General features: G+C 49.6%; 1 protein-coding gene across 5 annotated transcripts in view; it reads left to right on the top strand.

The window, feature by feature from the left end:
* LOC142489312 (N-acyl-aromatic-L-amino acid amidohydrolase (carboxylate-forming)-like) overlaps positions 1-18436 on the top strand; it is an 83644-nt gene that overhangs the window by 52144 nt on the left and 13064 nt on the right. For all 5 annotated transcript variants that reach the window (XM_075589843.1, XM_075589841.1, XM_075589839.1 and 2 more), the window contains 2 exons: positions 11895-12002; positions 16923-17032. In XM_075589843.1, the coding sequence (XP_075445958.1) occupies positions 11895-12002; positions 16923-17032 (218 nt within the window). The remainder of the gene's footprint in view (positions 1-11894; positions 12003-16922; positions 17033-18436) is intronic.

Raw genomic sequence — 18436 nt, 5'->3', positions numbered from 1 at the left:
TACGCCACAGGATTGACCTGCTCAAGGATTTTGAAAGGTCCCAGAAATCAAGGGGCCAATTTCAAGGTAGGTGTCCTTAACCTGATATTCCTCTTGGCAATGACGGTCTTCCTGTGTCTGCTGTTTCAGAACAAATTCTTGGAGGGTCCTCCAAATTTTTTTCCACGACTCTTGGCATCCGCTGCTGGGACTCCGGAAAGATTGGGAGAGATAGGGAGACATGTAGGGTTAATTCCATAATTTATAAAGAAGGGCGACTCTTGGGTGGATTAGTTCCTAAGGGAATTGTGTGCGAATTCGGCCCACAGTAATAGGTCTGCCCAATTATCCTGCGAATCAGAAATAAAACATCTTAAATATTGCTTTAACGATTGATTTACTCTTTCCGTCTGAACGTTGGTTTGTGGGTGGTACCCAGAAGAGAAAAGAAGATAAATATTTAGCTTTTGGGAAAAAGCACGCCAAAACTTTGACACAAACTGTGATCCGCGATCAGACACTATAGAGATAGGAACTCCAAGTATACAGAAAATTTCTTTGATGTAGACGTCTGCTAGAATGGCAGAATTCGGAAGACCTTTGAGAGGTATAAAGTGGGCTTGTTTGAAAAATCTGTCCACGATGACAAGGATGGTATTCATAGCATTAGAAATTGGAAGTTCTAAAATGAAATCCATTGAGAGATGGGTCCAAGGACGCTCTGGAATAGGTAATGGGCGCAGCAGACCAGATGGCTTATTGCGGGCGGACTTGTTTCGGGCACAGACAGAGCAGGAAGTGATTAATTCTTTTATATTATTCAGCATTTTGGACCACCAGAACGTGCGTCTAATCAAATCTGAAGTCCTCCTCGTCCCAGGGTGACCGACCGACTTTGAGGCGTGACCCCGTTATAGAATCTTTCGGCGAAATTTAGGTGCAGCATATAAGCAACCCTATGGTACCTCTAGTCCGTCGGGAACTGCGTCTGAGACTCCAAGATCTTGTCCAGAATATCAAAAGAGTTTGCAGCAATGATAAATTTTGATGAAATATTTTTTTCTGGAATATCTTCGAATTTATCTTCAGAAATAAATTGACGAGATAAGGCATTGGCCTTCAAGTTTTTAGTGCCAGGAATGTAAGAAATCACATAATTAAACCTTGAGAAAAAGAGGGCCCAGCGAGCTTGACGTGAACCAACGTGATGAGCTCCTTCAATGTACAATAGATTTTTATGGTCTGTAAGTATTAGGATAGGATTCTCTGTACCTTCGAGGAGGTGTCTCCATTCTTGCAGCGCGAGCTTGATAGCCAAAAGTTCTCTATTGCCAACGTCGTAGTTTATCTCTGTGGGGGAGAACTTCTTGGAGAAGAAGCCACAAGGATGGAGTCTGTCCTGAGGATAATGTCTCTGCGAAAGTACTGCTCCAGCTCCAATGTCTGAGGCGTCAACCTCCAACGTGAAGGGGAGAGTTGGATCAGGGTGATGCAGAATAGGAGCGGAAGTAAATGCCTTTTTAAGAGATTCAAAGGCCCGGCAGGCTTCAGGGGACCAGGAGGAGGGGTCCGCATTTTTCTTTGTGAGGGCGGTAATAGGCGCCACAGTGGCAGAAAAGTTACAGATAAACTTGCAATAATTGGCGAAGCCAAGGAACCGCTGAATTGCCTTGAGAGAAGTAGGCTGGGGCCAATCTAACACTGCCTTAAGTTTCTCAGGGTCCATAGAAAACCCTTTCTCTGAAATTATTTAACCCAAGAAGGAAATGGAGGTTTGGTGAAACATGCATTTCTCCGTCTTGGCATAGAGATGATTCTCACGGAGGCGGGAGAGAACAAGTTTGGTATGCTGGATATGCTCGGATAGGGATTTTGAGAAAATGAGAATATCGGCAAGGTACACAATGACAAAGGAGTTAAGGACATCTCAACTAAATATTTGTAATGGCCGTCACGTGTATTAAAAGCCGTCTTCTACTCATCACTTTGTCTTATACGTATGAGATTGTATGCGCCATGGAGGTCGAGCTTAGAGAAAATGGTGGCACTTTGCAAACAGTCAAACAATTCCGAAATAAGTGGTAAAGGGTAGCGTTTTTTCAACGTAATCTTGTTAACACCTCTGCAGTCTATGCAGGGACGAAGAGAGCCATCCGTCTTAACAAAAAAGAAACCAGCCCCCGCAGGGGAGGTAGAGTTTCTTATAAAACCTTTCTTCAAGTTCTCCTGAATATACTCAGACATAGCTTTAGTCTCAGGATGGAATAAAGGGTAGGATCTGGCTTTGGGAAGGATGGCACGGGGAAGGAGATCAATGTGGCAGTCAAAGGGACGATGAGGGGGAAGGACCTAAGATTGGACCTTATTGAAAACATCAAGAAATTCTGCGTACACTCTCGGAAGAGATTTTTTAACAGAATCAGTAGTCTCTAAACCAGCCAGCAAGAGGGTGATAGGGGCAGAGAGCTTCTTGGAAGGCAAGCCCCATTGTATAGGTTCCTTGTCAGTTCAATCTACCAGAGGATTGTGTAATTGTAGCCAAGGAAGGCCCAGGATTACCTGTACAAACGGAGGCTAGCTGGCTGGAGGGGATGTGCATCAATTGCCTCGAGACCGATGGGTACAGAATTCTTTACCAAAGGAATTTTATGTTTGGTCGCGAATTCCTGATCCACAAAATTTCCCCCAGACCCGGAGTCAATGAATGGGGAAGCAGATACAGGAAGTAGTATTCTTTTCGGCAGATTTTTCTTTGGAAAGGGGAGAGAAGAAATGGTACCGAATGAGATCCCCTCACACCTCATTGGGCGTTGGCGTTTCCCGGGCGTGTCGGGCAACGATGGGCCAAATGCCCAGGCAGCCCACAGTAGAGACACACTCCTTAATTTCTCCGGAGTTGTTTCTCCGCGCAGGAAAGTTGATGACTTCCTAACTGCATGGGTTTCCGGAGACTCAGGAAATGGAATAGTGGTAGAAGGAAAACCAGGGATGGGAGACATGGGGGGAGAAGAGCGTGTACGATGGCGTTCATACCGTCTTTCCTGGAGGCTTTGATCTACCCTTATACATACGGAAATAAGATCCTCGAGCGGGGAGGGTCTTTCACGAGCGGCCAATTCATCTTTCAAAAGACCCGGAGAGACCCTGCCAGAAGGCTGCAGATAAGGCATCTTTGTTCCAACCCGTCTCTGCAGCGATGGTCCGAAATTCAAGAGTGTATTTCGCCACTGTTCTGTGACCCTGAGAAATGTGAAATAGAGATGAGGCAGCAGTGACCTTTTGGGCCTGGGGTGTCAAAAACCTGTTGAAACTGTTTTTTGAAGCTAGCAAAGTTATGAGTAAGTTCAGGTCTCAATTCCCAGATGGGGAAGCCTACGCCAAAGCATCACCGGTCAACAAAGCAATAATATAGGCAACTTTTGATCTGTCTGAAGAAAAGCGAGAAGGGGTTAATTCGAACTGGATGTTGCATTGATTGAGAAAACCTCTGCATCCTAGTGGGTCACCGGCATAGCGATTAGGAGTAGGAAGCCGTGGTTCCAAGGGTATAGTTCCCTCTATAGAAGAAGCAGTTAAGGTTGCTGGCCTAAGAATTCTGGACTGAGATTGTTGAAGTGAGACTGTAGCTAACTTTTGGGTTGTCAGAGACTTGTTTGTCCAGATACTGAAAATGTTCAGAGATAGAGGCCAAGGCTTGGGACACCTCAGGGGGTCTATATTTGTTGGGCTGAGCATACTGTAACATTGCGCGAACCCACAAACAAGACAAGACTTCGGTACTGAAGTGGGAAGGTTTAGAGCCACACACCCACAGCAGCAGAGGCGTGCCTGGTAGGCGGATAGTCAGCGTAGCCGGGTCTGGGTTGGAGAGAGAAGGTTATTCCTGTTTACTTGCCGGGGTCCTGGGTTATAGATAGCTGCGTAGTTGAAGTCCGTAAGCCAATGTTCTGGTGGTAGAGAATACAGTGTAGTTGTGGTCTGCAAGCCTGGGTCATGGAGTGGAGAGGTCAGCGTAGTCGAGGGTAAGCCGGGGTCAGAGCCAGAGAGGGTCCACAAACAAGCCGGGTCGGTAAACGAAGGGTCACACTGCAAGAGAATACTGGAACAAGGCAAGGCAAGACAAAACACAGGATCCGCACAAGGCTATACTTGGTTATGCTCAGCAATGCAACTGAGCACTAGCAGGGTATTTAAACAGGAAGGAAGCCAATAGCATAGGAGGCGGAGCAGGGGTGCGGCCCTAGCGGAGTCTGGGATAGGTGCAGGAGACAAGGGACTTATTACGGATGGCACGCAGCAGGGGCCCGTTGCGCGACGTCACACGAGCACGCCGCGTGCGAAGGAGGCGGAGCCGAGCTCCGTGGCTGTAGCATATGAAGAGCTGGTGCGCGTGCGCTCTGTAACGGGCGCGGGGGCGCGCGCACTGGAGGAGAGGGGAGCGGAAACAGCGGCAGCTGCGGTGCTACTGGTAAGAGAGGAGGGAACACGCAGCAAGGGACATGTTCCCCGATTCCTCACAGGTGCAGGAATTAGTTACCAACTTTGGCACCAATTAGCAGGACTTGAGGGCTGCAGATGCAGTTCAAATACTGCTTCCGTTATCTCCTGCGATCAGAGAACCTCGGATCCCGACTCTTCTACGGTATGGTGGGGTCCCTATGGCATGCAGGGGATTCCTTAATCAATGCTCTATCCAATTTGAATTACAACCGTCCATGTTCACCATGCACCGAGCCCGGGTGGCTTACATCATGTCTCTTCTCACTGACGAGGCACTGGCTTTGGTCTCCCCACTCTGGGAGGGGGAATTGCCCCTGATCAGCGACTTGCCTGCTTTCATCCATACGTTTAAATTGGTGTTTGACGCTCCTGGACGTGTATCTTCTGCTTCAGCTTCACTCCTCCCGATTCACTAGGGAACTCGCACGGTAGGCCAATACACCATTGAGTTTCGAACACTTGCGGCTGAGACCGGCTGGAATAATGAAGCTCAAGTTGCAGCCTTTTGGCAGGGACTCTCAGAGCACTTAAAAGATGAGCTAATTTGCTGCCAGCCCTGACCTACGGCTTACGACTCACTACTCTATCAGGACTCTGTCCCTCGGCTCAGGTCAGTTCTTTCATATTCCTACCTCAGCCCTACGGGTCCGTTTCCTGCTTGAGACGAGCATCGTTACACCCAGGCCTTAGATACTGTAAGGTCTGTCATGTCTCATTTGAACTCCTCCTGCAACCTTCCCGGTAGGCCTAAACACCCACCACTGCCCAAATACCACCTTCACCCACACCCTCTACACCCAATAAACAGGGTACTTGGATTTAACCCCTTCATTACCTTAGCGGCTAGCAGCTATGGTAATGAAGCTGCTTTTATTTTATTTTAATAAGAATATTGAAGCAGGGGTCTCTGGAGCTGAACCACATTAATTTCAGATCCGGGAACCCCCTGCTTTCCGAGTTACAGGCCCCAGGGTGACGGTATCTCCCTGCATTGTTTAAAATCTCCCGCATTACGTGACCGGGACATTTAAACTTTGCAGAGAGGTCCGGAACTTTGTCTCCATTTAACAGTTCTCGCAACTTAATAGACAAAATAATAAACTTTCAATTCCACTTCGTGCCTTATTTAGGATCGTAGAAATATTGATTAATCCCCACTTATTCTTTCGCTATTAACGCACTCTAATTTATTTTTTACAATTTGGTAATATTTGTACTTTATCGAAATTTGATGAATCCAGGCCAGAGGGCCATAAATGTGATAGTTTGCATACTCATATTCAATGTAATCAGAAACTATTTATTTCTTTGTTTAATAAATAGATGTAACTAGCTGAGAGACCCGGCGTTGCCCGGGATGTAAATGCGTAATACTGTAGGTAGTATTATTTATAAATCGTGGAACAATAGGTGAGTATTTGTTGCAAAGGTTGGATAATAATATTGAAAAGAAAGATGGAATAAAATGTAATACGATGTTGTTTAAAAATGTTTTATTGTAAACACACCACAGTACAATGTATATTTTGGTGACATAACAGATGTAAAAATGTGAGGCGTGTGTCCTGCTAGGGTGTGAGGCGGCGGGTGGCACATGGGTTGTGAGTGCTGTCTGTGAGTGGGGGTCCTGCTGGGGTGTGAGGCGGCAGGTGGCGCGTGGGTTGTGAGTGCTGTCTGTGAGTCGGGAGCCTGCTAGGGTGTGAGGCGGTGGGTCAGTGATGTCGGTGCGTAGGGGCGGGAGGCAGCAGGTGTGTGTGGCGGCAGGTATGTGTCGAGTGTGGCGGGTGTCTGTTGAGTGCATGCAGCGGCTGTGAGGCAGTGGGTGAAAGGCAGAGGCGGGCGGAGTAAGGGCGGGTGAAAGGCAGAGGCGGGTGGGCGCGAAAGCAGAGGCGGGGAGGCAGGAAGGCGAAGGGTGGTGGGAAGGGGTGGAGGAGAGGGGGAAGGGGTGGAAGGGGGTGGGAGGGGGGTAGGAGGTGGGAGGGGGGTAGGGGGTGGGAGGGGGGAAGGGGAAGAGGAGGGGGTGAAGGGGAAGAGGAGGGGGTGAAGGGGAAGAGGAGGGGGGGAAGGGGAAGAGGAGGGGGGGAAGGGGAAGAGGAGGGGGGGGAAGAGGAGGGGGGGGGGAGGGGAAGAGGAGGGGGGGAAGGGGAAGAGGAGGGGGGGGAAGGGGAAGAGGAGGGGGGGAAGGGGAAGAGGAGGGGGGGAAGGGGAAGAGGAGGGGGGGAAGGGGAAGAGGAGGGGGGGAAGGGGAAGAGGAGGGGGGGGAAGGGGAAGAGGAGGGGGGGAAGGGGAAGAGGAGGGGGGGAAGGGGAAGAGGAGGGGGGGAAGGGGAAGAGGAGGGGGGGAAGGGGAAGAGGAGGGGGGGAAGGGGAAGAGGAGGGGGGGAAGGGGAAGAGGAGGGGGGGAAGGGGAAGAGGAGGGGGGGGGAAGGGGAAGAGGAGGGGGGGGGAAGGGGAAGAGGAGGGGGGAAAGGGGAAGAGGAGGGGGGAAAGGGGAAGAGGAGGGGGGGAAGGGGAAGAGGAGGGGGGGAAGGGGAAGAGGAGGGGGGGAAGGGGAAGAGGAGGGGGGAAAGGGGAAGAGGAGGGGGGGGGGAAGGGGAAGAGGAGGGGGGGAAAGGGGAAGAGGAGGGGGGGAAGGGGAAGAGGAGGGGGGGAAGGGGAAGAGGAGGGGGGGAAGGGGAAGAGGAGGGGGGAAGGGGAAGAGGAGGGGGGGAAGGGGAAGAGGAGGGGGGGAAGGGGAAGAGGAGGGGGGGGGGAAGGGGAAGAGGAGGGGGGGGAAGGGGAAGAGGAGGGGGGGGAAGGGGAAGAGGAGGGGGGGGGAAGGGGAAGAGGAGGGGGGGGAAGGGGAAGAGGAGGGGGGGAAGGGGAAGAGGAGGGGGGGAAGGGGAGAGGAGGGGGGGAAGAGGAGGGGGGGGGAGGGGAAGAGGAGGGGGGAAGGGGAAGAGGAGGGGGGGAGGGGGAAGAGGAGAGGGGGGGAAGGGGAAGAGGAGAGGGGGGGAAGGGGAAGAGGAGAGGGGGGGAAGGGGAAGAGGAGGGGGGGAAGGGGAAGAGTAGGGGGGGAAGGGGAAGAGGAGGGGGGGAGGGGAAGAGGAGGGGGGGAGGGGAAGAGGAGGGGGGGGAAGGGGAAGAGGAGGGGGGGAAGGGGGAGAGGAGGGGGGGAAGGGGAAGAGGAGGGGGGGAAGGGGAAGAGGAGGGGGGGAAGGGGAAGAGGAGGGGGGAAGGGGAAGAGGAGGGGGGGAAGGGGAAGAGGAGGGGGGGGGAAGGGGAAGAGGAGGGGGGGGAAGGGGAAGAGGAGGGGGGGGAAGGGGAAGAGGAGGGGGGGGAAGGGGAAGAGGAGGGGGGGAAGGGGAAGAGGAGGGGGGGAAGGGGAAGAGGAGGGGGGAAGGGGAAGAGGAGGGGGGGAAGGGGAAGAGGAGGGGGGGAAGGGGAAGAGGAGGGGGGGGAAGGGGAAGAGGAGGGGGGGGAGGGGAAGGGGAAGAGGAGGGGGGGGGAGGGGAAGAGGAGGGGGGGAAGGGGAAGAGGAGGGGGGGGGAAAGGGGAAGAGGAGGGGGGGAAGGGGAAGAGGAGGGGGGGGAAAGGGGAAGAGGAGGGGGAAGGGGAAGAGGAGGGGGGGAAAGGGGAATAGGAGGGGGGGAAGAGCGGGGGGGGGAGAAGGGGAGCGGGGGGGGGAGAAGGGGAGAGGGGGGGAGAAGGGAAGCGGGGGGGGGGGGGAGAAGGGGAGTGGGGGGGGAGAGAAGGGGAATGGGGGGGGGGAAGGGGAGTGTGGGGGGGGGGGGGTGGAGAGCAGTGGGTATATGTATTGTCATAATTAATGTATGTGCATGTCCCCCCCCCCCTCCGTGCGTCCGTCCCCCTGCTGGTTCGGCTGGTGGCCCCCCCCGTTCTCCGTGACTCGGCCCCCCCCTCCCCGTGACTTCCCCCCCCCCGTTCCCCGTGACTCTTGGCTCACCCCCCCGTTCCCCGTGACTCTTGGCTCGCCCCCCCGTTCCCCGTGACTCTTGGCTTGCCCCCCCCCCGTTCCCCGTGACTCGCACTCCCCCCCCCCGTGGCGCCCGCTTGGTCCCACGATGTGCCGTCCGGCTGAGTGAGGCACGTGCAGGCGGCGGCAGGAAGCGCCCTGTGTGGGCCTGAGGCGCGAGGCTGCGCGGGTGGGCCTGAGGCGCGAGGCTATTACTGGCGCCATAAGCTGAGGCGGGACGCGCAGTGACTTACCTGAGCGGGAGGTAGCGCCGGGGAGGTAAGGGAGCGGCTGGGGTAGAAGGGCCGCGCTTCCCGTCCGGAGCCGGTGCAGGGCGGCGCACGTGATGGGGGGGGGGGGGGCGGGGCGGCGGACAGAGGGTGAGGAGGGGGGGTGAGGGGCTCCAGAGCAGCATCGTGCGGTGGATGTTCGGGTGAGTGTGGGGGGGGGGGGGGTGAGGGGCTCTGGAGCAGCATCGTGAGGTGGCATGCGTTGGATGTTGGGGGGGGGGTGAGGGGCTCCGGAGCAGCATCGTGAGGTGGCATCGTGCGTTGGATGTTGGGGGGGGGGGGGGTGAGGGGCTCCGGAGCAGCATCGTGCGTTGGATGGTCGGCAGCGTGAGTTTTGTGTTGGGGTGAGGGGGGGGGGGTTGAGGTGCTCCAGAGGAGCATCGTGCAGTGGATGTATGGGTGAGGGGGGTGGGGTAGTTTTGGGTGTAGTCCGGGGATGTTCGTGTGAGGGGGGGGGGTGTGATGGAGCATCGTGAGTTTTATGTTCAGCAGCGTGCGTTTGCTGTTCGTGTGAGGGGGGGGGGGTGATGGAGCATCGTGCATTGTATGTTTGGGTGAGGGGGGTTGGTGATGGGCTGCAGTAGCGGGAGAGCTGTGGCGTGCGTTCGTAGTGCATGAGGTTGGGGGGGTGTGGTGGTGGAGGGGGGTGCATGAGGTTGAGGGGGGTGGTGGTGGAGGGGGGTGCATGAGGTTGGGGGGGGGTGGTGGTGGAGGGGGGTGTTTGTAAGAGGCAGTGTTGCGCTGCTTGTTCGTGCGGTGTGTGGAGGTGAATGTTGATATAGAGATTCTGTATCTGATCTGTGGTAGCAGGCGGTGAGGGTTTTGTGGGTTGAGAGGTCGCCCCAGAGCAGTGATTGTCAGTGAGGGGTGGGACAGTGGGGTGAGGGGTGGGACAGTGTGGCAGTGGTGTTGGCCGAAGGCCAATGAGAGTCAGTGAGGGGTGGGACAGTGTGGCAGTGGTGTTGGCCGAAGGCCAATGAGAGTCAGTGAGGGGTGGGACAGTGTGGTGAGGGGTGGGACAGTGTTGAGGTGGAGTGACAGGCCAAAGGTGCAATGCGATTGGCCCTAGGGACACTTGGCCCTAGGGACACAGGGCATGCAGACAAACATACAGACATTTCAGAAATATATAGTAGATTACATAAATATTTTTCTTTATTTTTATAATTTACATTAAACAAGGGCCAAGCCAAAATGTTAATTAAATGGTCTATAAGGCGTCTTCTGTCTTTTGTCATATGACATGTTATAGACCTCTATGGTTCAGAATTTAAGCAACAATCCTCTTTGCTGATCCTAAAAAATAAATGGCTGATTCCCATTGACTTTTCGGAGCTTATAGAAGCAGCCCCTAAGGCAGGGGTGTGCAAACTGGGGGGCATGCAATTTTTCAGGGGGATCGCGGTGGTTGCAGAGGCCCCGTGCTCTTCCCCAAGGCATTTAAATGAAATGAAATAGCATGAGGCCTTTGCAACTTCACTTACCGGGATTCAGAAGCTTAGTGTGATGCGTCGCCATGGCAAAGTAGCATCAAATGATGCCACGGGGTCATGTGACGTGACGCCGGCGCGAGCATGGGGGGGGGGGAGCAGGCAAGGGGGGTGCAGCTCCAAAAGTTTGCGCACCCCTGCCTTAAGGCAACAGAAGTTGCATGGTAACAGATCATGCTAGATACTACTACTACTACTACTACTACTACTACTACTACTACTACTACTACTACTACTACTACTACTACTAATAATAATAATAATTAAATAATAAACAAGTGAAATCTCAGTGGCAGCACAACATGTACTGTACTATTTGGTTATATTATGACCTACATTCTCCAATTCTAGACTAGACATCTCTGTTTTTCCTTGCATAGCTCTGAGTGAATTCAATTTATGACAGATATTTAATTTATAAGATGAAAGTCCGATGAAAGTCCAATTAAAGTTTGTTAATACAACCGGTGTGTACTGTAAGAGGCTTACGTTGACTCTGCAACCAGCAGTACCCTAAAAGTTGTAAACAAGTATTGCCAACCTGACTTCATGTCTTCATGAGAGTTTGATCCAATACATGTTTTCTAGTTCTGATCTTACTGTATTCTGGTTCACATCAGATCTATGTTTCTATGGAGACTGGAAGCCCGGTATTATACTATATTTTCAGGATGAGGTTAGGTTGGCAATATGGCATATATGTTGTCACATCTTTGATAGTGGGTTAATGGATATATGATTATTTCAGCCATACTCTTAAGTCCTCTCACTGCAACCCAAGTTCTGGAGATAGTTAAGAACAAAATAATATTATTTTGTATTCACATCAAAATTGCTTTTAGAAACATCCTAAATAGGGAAACAATCAGTAGATGCAACATTGTTAATAACAACTAGTTGTTGAAGTGTATATAGTCCACACTCGATCCATCGGTAGCTGCTATTCCAGTCAATGGCAGTTAACACTGAATCAGCGGTGCGATAAGACACATCGGCTCTTTATGAATCTTGGAGAAATGCATACTGTATTTGTTGTGATACCTTTTAGTGGGCCAACATTGGAATTATTCATAGATGAAACGTTTGTGTACGGAGGTTTTGAAACCTCATAGTGTCCTGTCTTGTAGTGTATATGCGTTCTACCGCTCAACTGATCTTGTGATAACTGACCTGATGCAAGGACAGTTTCCATAACCCAAGGCACCAGTGAGATAGGAAAAGTTTCAACTCAAATGACTGTGAAACCAAAGGTCTTGGTAATGAGAGTTATGATTATTGATGTAAACACAAAACGTTTAAACTATTTACTATTTAATCGTATAGTGCAACTGATATGTGATGCTGAGAATAATGGGGACATGAGAAGTACTGTATGTTATTAGTAGGCTGGTCTGTGCTTATATAGACCATGCTTCATTGTTCTCTTATATTGGGGTATCTTGTGATATTCTGCACCAGCACTGCCATTGAATTCTAGAAACTCTGATATTCGCAATTATTACTATACAGTATGTCTTCGTTAATTCTGTCTTTTACAAATCGGATGATATGTTTCTCAGAATATTGAAAGAAAAATATTTTAGGAGAGTAATCACTCTGTTAATTGATATTTTTACATTGCCCGTGTCCTATGAAAACATGCTAAACTTCCCATGTATGTTATGTTGTGCTTTATACACAGGCTTAGAGCTGGGCCCTCAGGCTCATGGTATAATAAGGGCAGACACTCTGAGAAGGATGAGAGAACTCGTGAACTGCAGTCTGAACTTCCTTGACCTCTACAACCAGGGTAATAGTGTCCCATCACATCATGGATAAATACACACATACACACTCTACCCTGTAAAGCATATTTGGGAAAAGTCAATCAAAGTATATGTAAAAAAAAGTCAGACAGGACAAAAATTTTGTAAGCACAACTTATATCCCCTTCACTGCCATATGGGCCTTGCTCTGCAAGGCATTGTTGGCTGACAGTGGAGAGGTCAATGGTACCAACTGCCATTTACAGCAACGTACTCCTAATTCAAAATCTGATGCTCTCTTTAACCGTACTGCACAAATAAACATATACACCCAGCAACACATACATGAACACACATGAACACACTGATGCACACACAAAGTAACTGATAAACATGGGGCCTTGTACGATAAAGTGCGATAGTGCAGATTCTGCGCCATTGCAGTGAAAGCCCTTTTGATTTCAATTAGGTTTTCCTTGTAGTACTACTGGATCAGCACTATCGCACATGTAGCACCCTTTCCCCCCCTTATGGGAGATCTGCATGTTACGTGTATACTGGTGCTGGTTAGTTCACCTGCTGTAGGCCAGGAAGCCCGAGTCTCCACGGTGGTAGTGGAAATAGCAACGGGACGTATTGGTAGCTGCCCGAGGCAGATAATATTCCCTACAAGAACCCCCTTTTCCAATAACAACACAGAGAAGTGGAACCGTTCACCTTTTATTTGGCGTGCCAGGACCCGATTCCATCTCTTGCAAGAGAGGTACTTCTTACACTGCCCATCATAGAATATCTTCCTTCGCATCACGCATCACTGTCATTCCCTGACTAGGCACCCCAAGGGCTTGAGGACCTTAAGGCTAGTCACAATCCCCTTACCCCATGATGGGGTAAGACAGATACTGCCTCACTCAATGGGGAGCCAGCTACATCCTGGAATTATATGGTGTGACACCATACTACGTGTATTGTATTGTATTGTATGTCTTTATTTATATAGCGCCATAAATGTACATAGCGCTTCACAGTAGTAATACATATCATATAAATAACAAATAATATAAATAACAGATCATGGGAATAAGTGCTTCAGACATACTGTAAAAGTAACATTAAGGAAGGAGTCCCTGCTCCGAGGAGCTTACAATCTAATTGGTAGGTAGGGAGAACGTACAGAGACAGTAGGAGGGAATACTAGTAAGTGCGTCTGCAGGGGGCCAAGCTTTATGTATCATGTGTTCAGAATATCCACAGTGCTATTCATATGCTTCTTTAAGCAAGTGTGTCTTAAGGTGGGTCTTAAAGGTGGATAGAGAGGGTGCTAGTCGGGTACTGAGGGGAAGGGCATTCCAGAGGTGTGGGGCAGTCAGTGAAAAGGGTTTAAGGCGGGAGAGGGCTTTAGATACAAAGGGGGTAGAAAGAAGACATCCTTGAGAAGAACGCAAGTCTGGATGGTGCATAACGAGAAATTAGGGCTGAGATGTAAGGAGGGACAGAAGAGTGTAAAGCTTTAAAAGCGAGGAGAAGAATGGAGTGTGAGATGCGGGATTTGATCGGAAGTCAGGAGAGGGATTTCAGGAGGGGAGATGCTGAGACAGATTTAGGGAAGAGTAGAGTGATTCTGGCAGCAGCGTTTAGGATAGATTGTAGGGGAGACAGGTGAGAGGTAGGAAGGCCGGACAGCAGGAGTTAAAGTACTCGAGACGTGAGAGAATGAGGGCCTGAGTCAGAGTTTTAGCAGTTGAGTAACTGAGGAAAGGGCGTATCTTTGTGACCTCTTAAAACTCCCCCCCAGGCATGACGCTCCCAACTGCCATCCAGCCTGCACCTGGATATGGTAACCAGGGCCACCAACAGAAATTGTGGGGCCCAGGACAAACATTTTAAGTAGCAGCCCCCCACCTGTGTCGGCGGTATTGCGAGCCACCCACCACATTTCACACCTCACGAGCCCCCTCTTCCAATGTATTTCTCTCCCTTCCATCTCACCCCCTCTCACTCTCCTGCCTCGCATATATTTCTCTCCCCTGCGTCTCAATCTTACTCCATCTTTCCTCACTCACCCCTCTCTCCTCTCCCTCCGTCAATTACCCCATGCTCACTCATTCCCTCCCCTCTCACACAAAATATATGTAACACAGTTTGCCCCGCCCCCCCCCCAAATCACAGATAGTGTGCATGTGGGGAATCTATATGTACTACCAGGTGTATGGTGCTTTTACCCGTCAAGTTCACAGGAGGCCTGAACCTCCGCCAGTGAGAGCCTGGGGTGTATCCTCTGGAATGATCTTACATAAACAGCGCCTCCACCTGTGTAGGATTCTAAGAGTAGAATGACCTCTAACACAGGACCCACATATATTAACCACATACACCAAAGGTATATATAAAACAGGTTTATTATATGGGCAGATAAACACAATACAGCATGCATCAACAACGACCTTTGTGTCATCCTGTAACACTACTAGGCACAACTACCCGGTCACCTCGCAGGGCTTTAACCCACACACCCTGTGTACTCAGGAGTCCCCAAAAGTCACCAATAGTCCTGCACCCCCACCCAAGTGTGGAACAGCGCTGCCCACTAATATGAAATGTATACGTGGTGCACTTGGTGATTTGGATGATACCTGCCCGTTGCTCCTTCACCCGGGTATCGCAGAACAATGGAAGAGGACTCGTCTGTGTCCAGCGACAAGGCCTCAGCAATGGTGTCCTCCTCCTGGTGGATGGTCATACTCTGAACTCCTCACCACCCATACAGTCTCTGTCTCTGCTCTGCAGAGAATTATTCACTGCAACACTGACCCTTAATGTCAGAGCACACAGAACTGCAGCTGTGTCCCTGACTAAACTAACAGCTAACAGGGCAAAGTCCTTAACTGCAGGGGCCATCCCTAGAGCAGCCACAAACTGAAGGGGAGTTGGGCCTAGGGGGTAACCTGGCCTAGTGTAAGAGCCACTTGCTCCCTACACACTACCTCCCCCTACCTTATCCCAGCACCAACTAACTCGCATGGTCTGTGCGCAAAAATGTATCTCTCCAGCAGGAGAATCTTGCAAGCCCTATTGGCTGCTGTGGCATCACCTGAGCTCCCCTGAGTTCCCCATGGGCATCTTTAGCATTAGGGCCACGTGCGCCTGCTCCGCTGCACATGCGCATCCCTGTAATGTCCGCCGCTAGCATTGCCAACCTCTGCACATGGCCCTGTGCATGTGCGAACTCCCATGCCAACCCTAACATGGCCGCTGCTACTCCGTGGGCTACACGGCGCATGCGCAAACTCCCGTACATGCCCGAACAAGATGGTGGCACTCTGTTGCTTATGTCGCCGGGAGCCCCCGGTGACGCACTCGCCCCCGCAGCATCCCTTACTTGGACAAGGGTGAGTGAGGGAGAGGGAGACAAGGCACTGGGGATTCAGAGGGGACCTGGCTACATATATATACCAAAAGAATTCCCACCCCAATGCAAAAAAAAACAAATACATACAAAAAAATCCCCACTCCCCAAATATATACAACCTCCCCCATCCCCCCAAATGCATACAAAAAAAACAGCTACCAATAATATATATATATATATATATATATATATATATATATACACATACACATATACACACACATCAGAGAGGCCTGTCTGCGTGGAACAGAGAAATAGAGTCATGCAGGCTGCTGCTAAGGCCTGGCCGCGAGAGGACCGGCAGACGGGCCTGGCCAGAGGCCGGGCTGAACTTGCTGTGCCGACCGGGCCCCCCCGACTCACTGGGCCCGGGATGCCAACCTCGGCAGACCCACCCTGTTGGCGGCCCTGATGGCAACAATCTAGCTAGTGTGCCAACGGACTCACATCCTGACCATGTGAAAGGGATTTAACCCTGACACTGCCTGCACTTACCAGGACTTGGTGAAATCCCAGGGCTGGGAAACACATAGCCTGGGGCACAAGGCTACACACGCTATAGAAAAGACTCATAGCGTAAACCCAGACACACTGACATATATTATGACACACACAAATTGGCACATACATGCTAACACATGACCGTGTATACACACAGATTTGCGTATCCCTTGTTCTATACGGTTGATACGGGAAGCCTATTCTATGTTGTTTACATGTGTACAATAACCCTGCCTTTAAGGAACATCTACTTTTAGGTCCCACATTTTAGGCAGATGGTTGTTGCTTTTACTGCAAGGAAAAGTAAAATAAACTTTTGTCAGAAAAACGCTTGTGTGCAGCAAGAGGGAAGGCGAATTTACAGGCATGCAAGAGCAGTTAATGAATACTTATTGATTTTGCCAGCTGCTAATAAGTCAGATCTAAAAGGAAGAATACATTACTGTCAGTCATTACTGTGGAATCCTATTCATACATTATTACAATAATTGCTTGACTATTATATAGTGCAGACCATGTACACAATGCTTTAGGGCAGGGATGTTCAACTCGAGCCCTCAAGACGCCCCCCCCCCAACAGGCCAGGGTTACAAGATATCCCTGCTTCAGCACAAGTGGCTCAATCAGTCCCTGCTTCAGCACAGGTGGCTAAATCAGTCCCTGCTTCAGCACAGGTGGTTCAATCAATCCGTGCTTCAGCACAGGTGGCTCAATCAGAATTGAACCACCTGTGCTGAAGCTGGAATATCCTGAAGACCTGTTGGGGGGTGGCAGGGGCTTGAAGACTGGAGTTTAGCACCCTTGCTGTAGGGTAAACTCTCTCACCAGACAGGAATTATTAAAAAAAAAAAAATTGTCTCTCTAGGGCTATTTTTGTGGGGAGACTTAGGGAAACTGAGTTCAGGCACTTTTTTCTTTTTTTATATATACAGCACCTATTTTCATATTTTATGGACTAACAAGAAACACATTCTAGTGCTTATGAAATGATTAAGAATATCTATCTATATCTATCTTCACAGTATGTTTACCTCTTGATTTCCATCCTCATTAGGCAAAGAGTTTCCCAGTTTTGAAATTGATGTATGCCGAGTAAAGTTCCATGTGGATTACCCCCGAGGCTCGGATGGTGAGCTACAAGGTTTTATCCACACACAGCTGCAGGTAAGATTCATTTCATTTACAGTAGGACAGTTACTGCTTGTCTTGTCTCAAATTACATATGGCAATTTCATTAGCTTTCAATATCCATTGTTTGCAGCGGTTGGAGTGTGATAAGGAGTAGCACTAATATTATCAAGAATACATGTACAATTCCACCGTCTTATTTTAAAATAAAATCACAATTTGTTTCAAATGGTTTACCTACATGTTTTGCTTTTAAAGCAGCAATATTGTATACAACTTTCTAGTAAGAGCTATGTCGATGTGTTTGGTTCAAAATGTATTTAATTCAGATACAGCACTGCTGCTTTTTTTAGGCCACTTTCAAACCTTATTGTTAAACACTTCTTTGAAGTACATGCATTCCACAGTGTCAATTCAACACAGCGTCTTCCTAAAGACTGCATTACTTCACCTGCATAAGTTAGCAATTTGAGTGTCTTTAGTGCAGAGCCTCCCATGTTCAGTTCTCAAAAGAAACCAGGCAGCCAGGTTTTCAGAATAACACATACCTACAGCAAGCAGGTTATCTGAGTGATGATTAGAGCAATGGTAATTTGTTAATTAGAACATTAGGACTACATTCTGGGGAGACTTTATGGTTGCCAAACGTCCTGTATATACAGGATTGTCCCTTATTTAAATGACTTGTCCTGTTGTCCCGGGAGGCCTGTTGGGACCCCTAATTGTCATGTATTTTAATGTCTTGATGTGAAAACCCTGAATTTTAAATTACTGAAATTAAATCAGTCATAAAAACGCAATGGATTTCTATTTGAGGGCAAACGTTACCTTTTACAATAGATGCCGCCTTACTAAATTATTAAAATAATAAAGTTAGGACACTGCCTGGTCATCTCATACTACCCTGACACCCACCCCTATAGGCGTTACTTCTTGTCCCACCACTGCGTGTTAGTTCAGTGCGCGTCTTTCCCCTCTCTACCAAGAGTAGAGAGAAATGATAAAAACCAAAGAAATGTTGAATGTATTATAAGGTAACAAGCATTTTTTGTTTCTATAGCAACCATTTACAAAGTCGCACCCTCTTCCTCTTCTGAAACAGGCGCTGGCACACCCCTTTTTGAGCCCTACCCTCACTCTAGCAGTGCACCAATTGTATCTAGTGACTGTCAGGTCACATGATCTCCCCCACAGAAATTTGCATCTTCATTCCACTTATGCTGCACTGACAGCCATTTAGTGAACCCCCAAGCTGAATCTTCACTGATCGATCACAGGAGAATGGATCGATAGCTAATTACTTATCATTGTGTGGACTGTATTGATACACATATTTAAAGGGGGGAAAAAATAAAACAAAAACAGCAGCTTAGACAGCAGCTTTAGCATCGTATATCTCCACATAATGGAACTGCAGCTTGCTGGACTGGAACTGGTGTC

This window comes from Ascaphus truei, chromosome 3, assembly GCF_040206685.1.
Source record: "Ascaphus truei isolate aAscTru1 chromosome 3, aAscTru1.hap1, whole genome shotgun sequence".
NCBI classification, from domain to species: Eukaryota; Metazoa; Chordata; class Amphibia; order Anura; family Ascaphidae; genus Ascaphus; species Ascaphus truei.
Note: the sequence above shows the minus strand (reverse complement) of the source record. Positions and strands in the feature narration are given on the sequence as shown.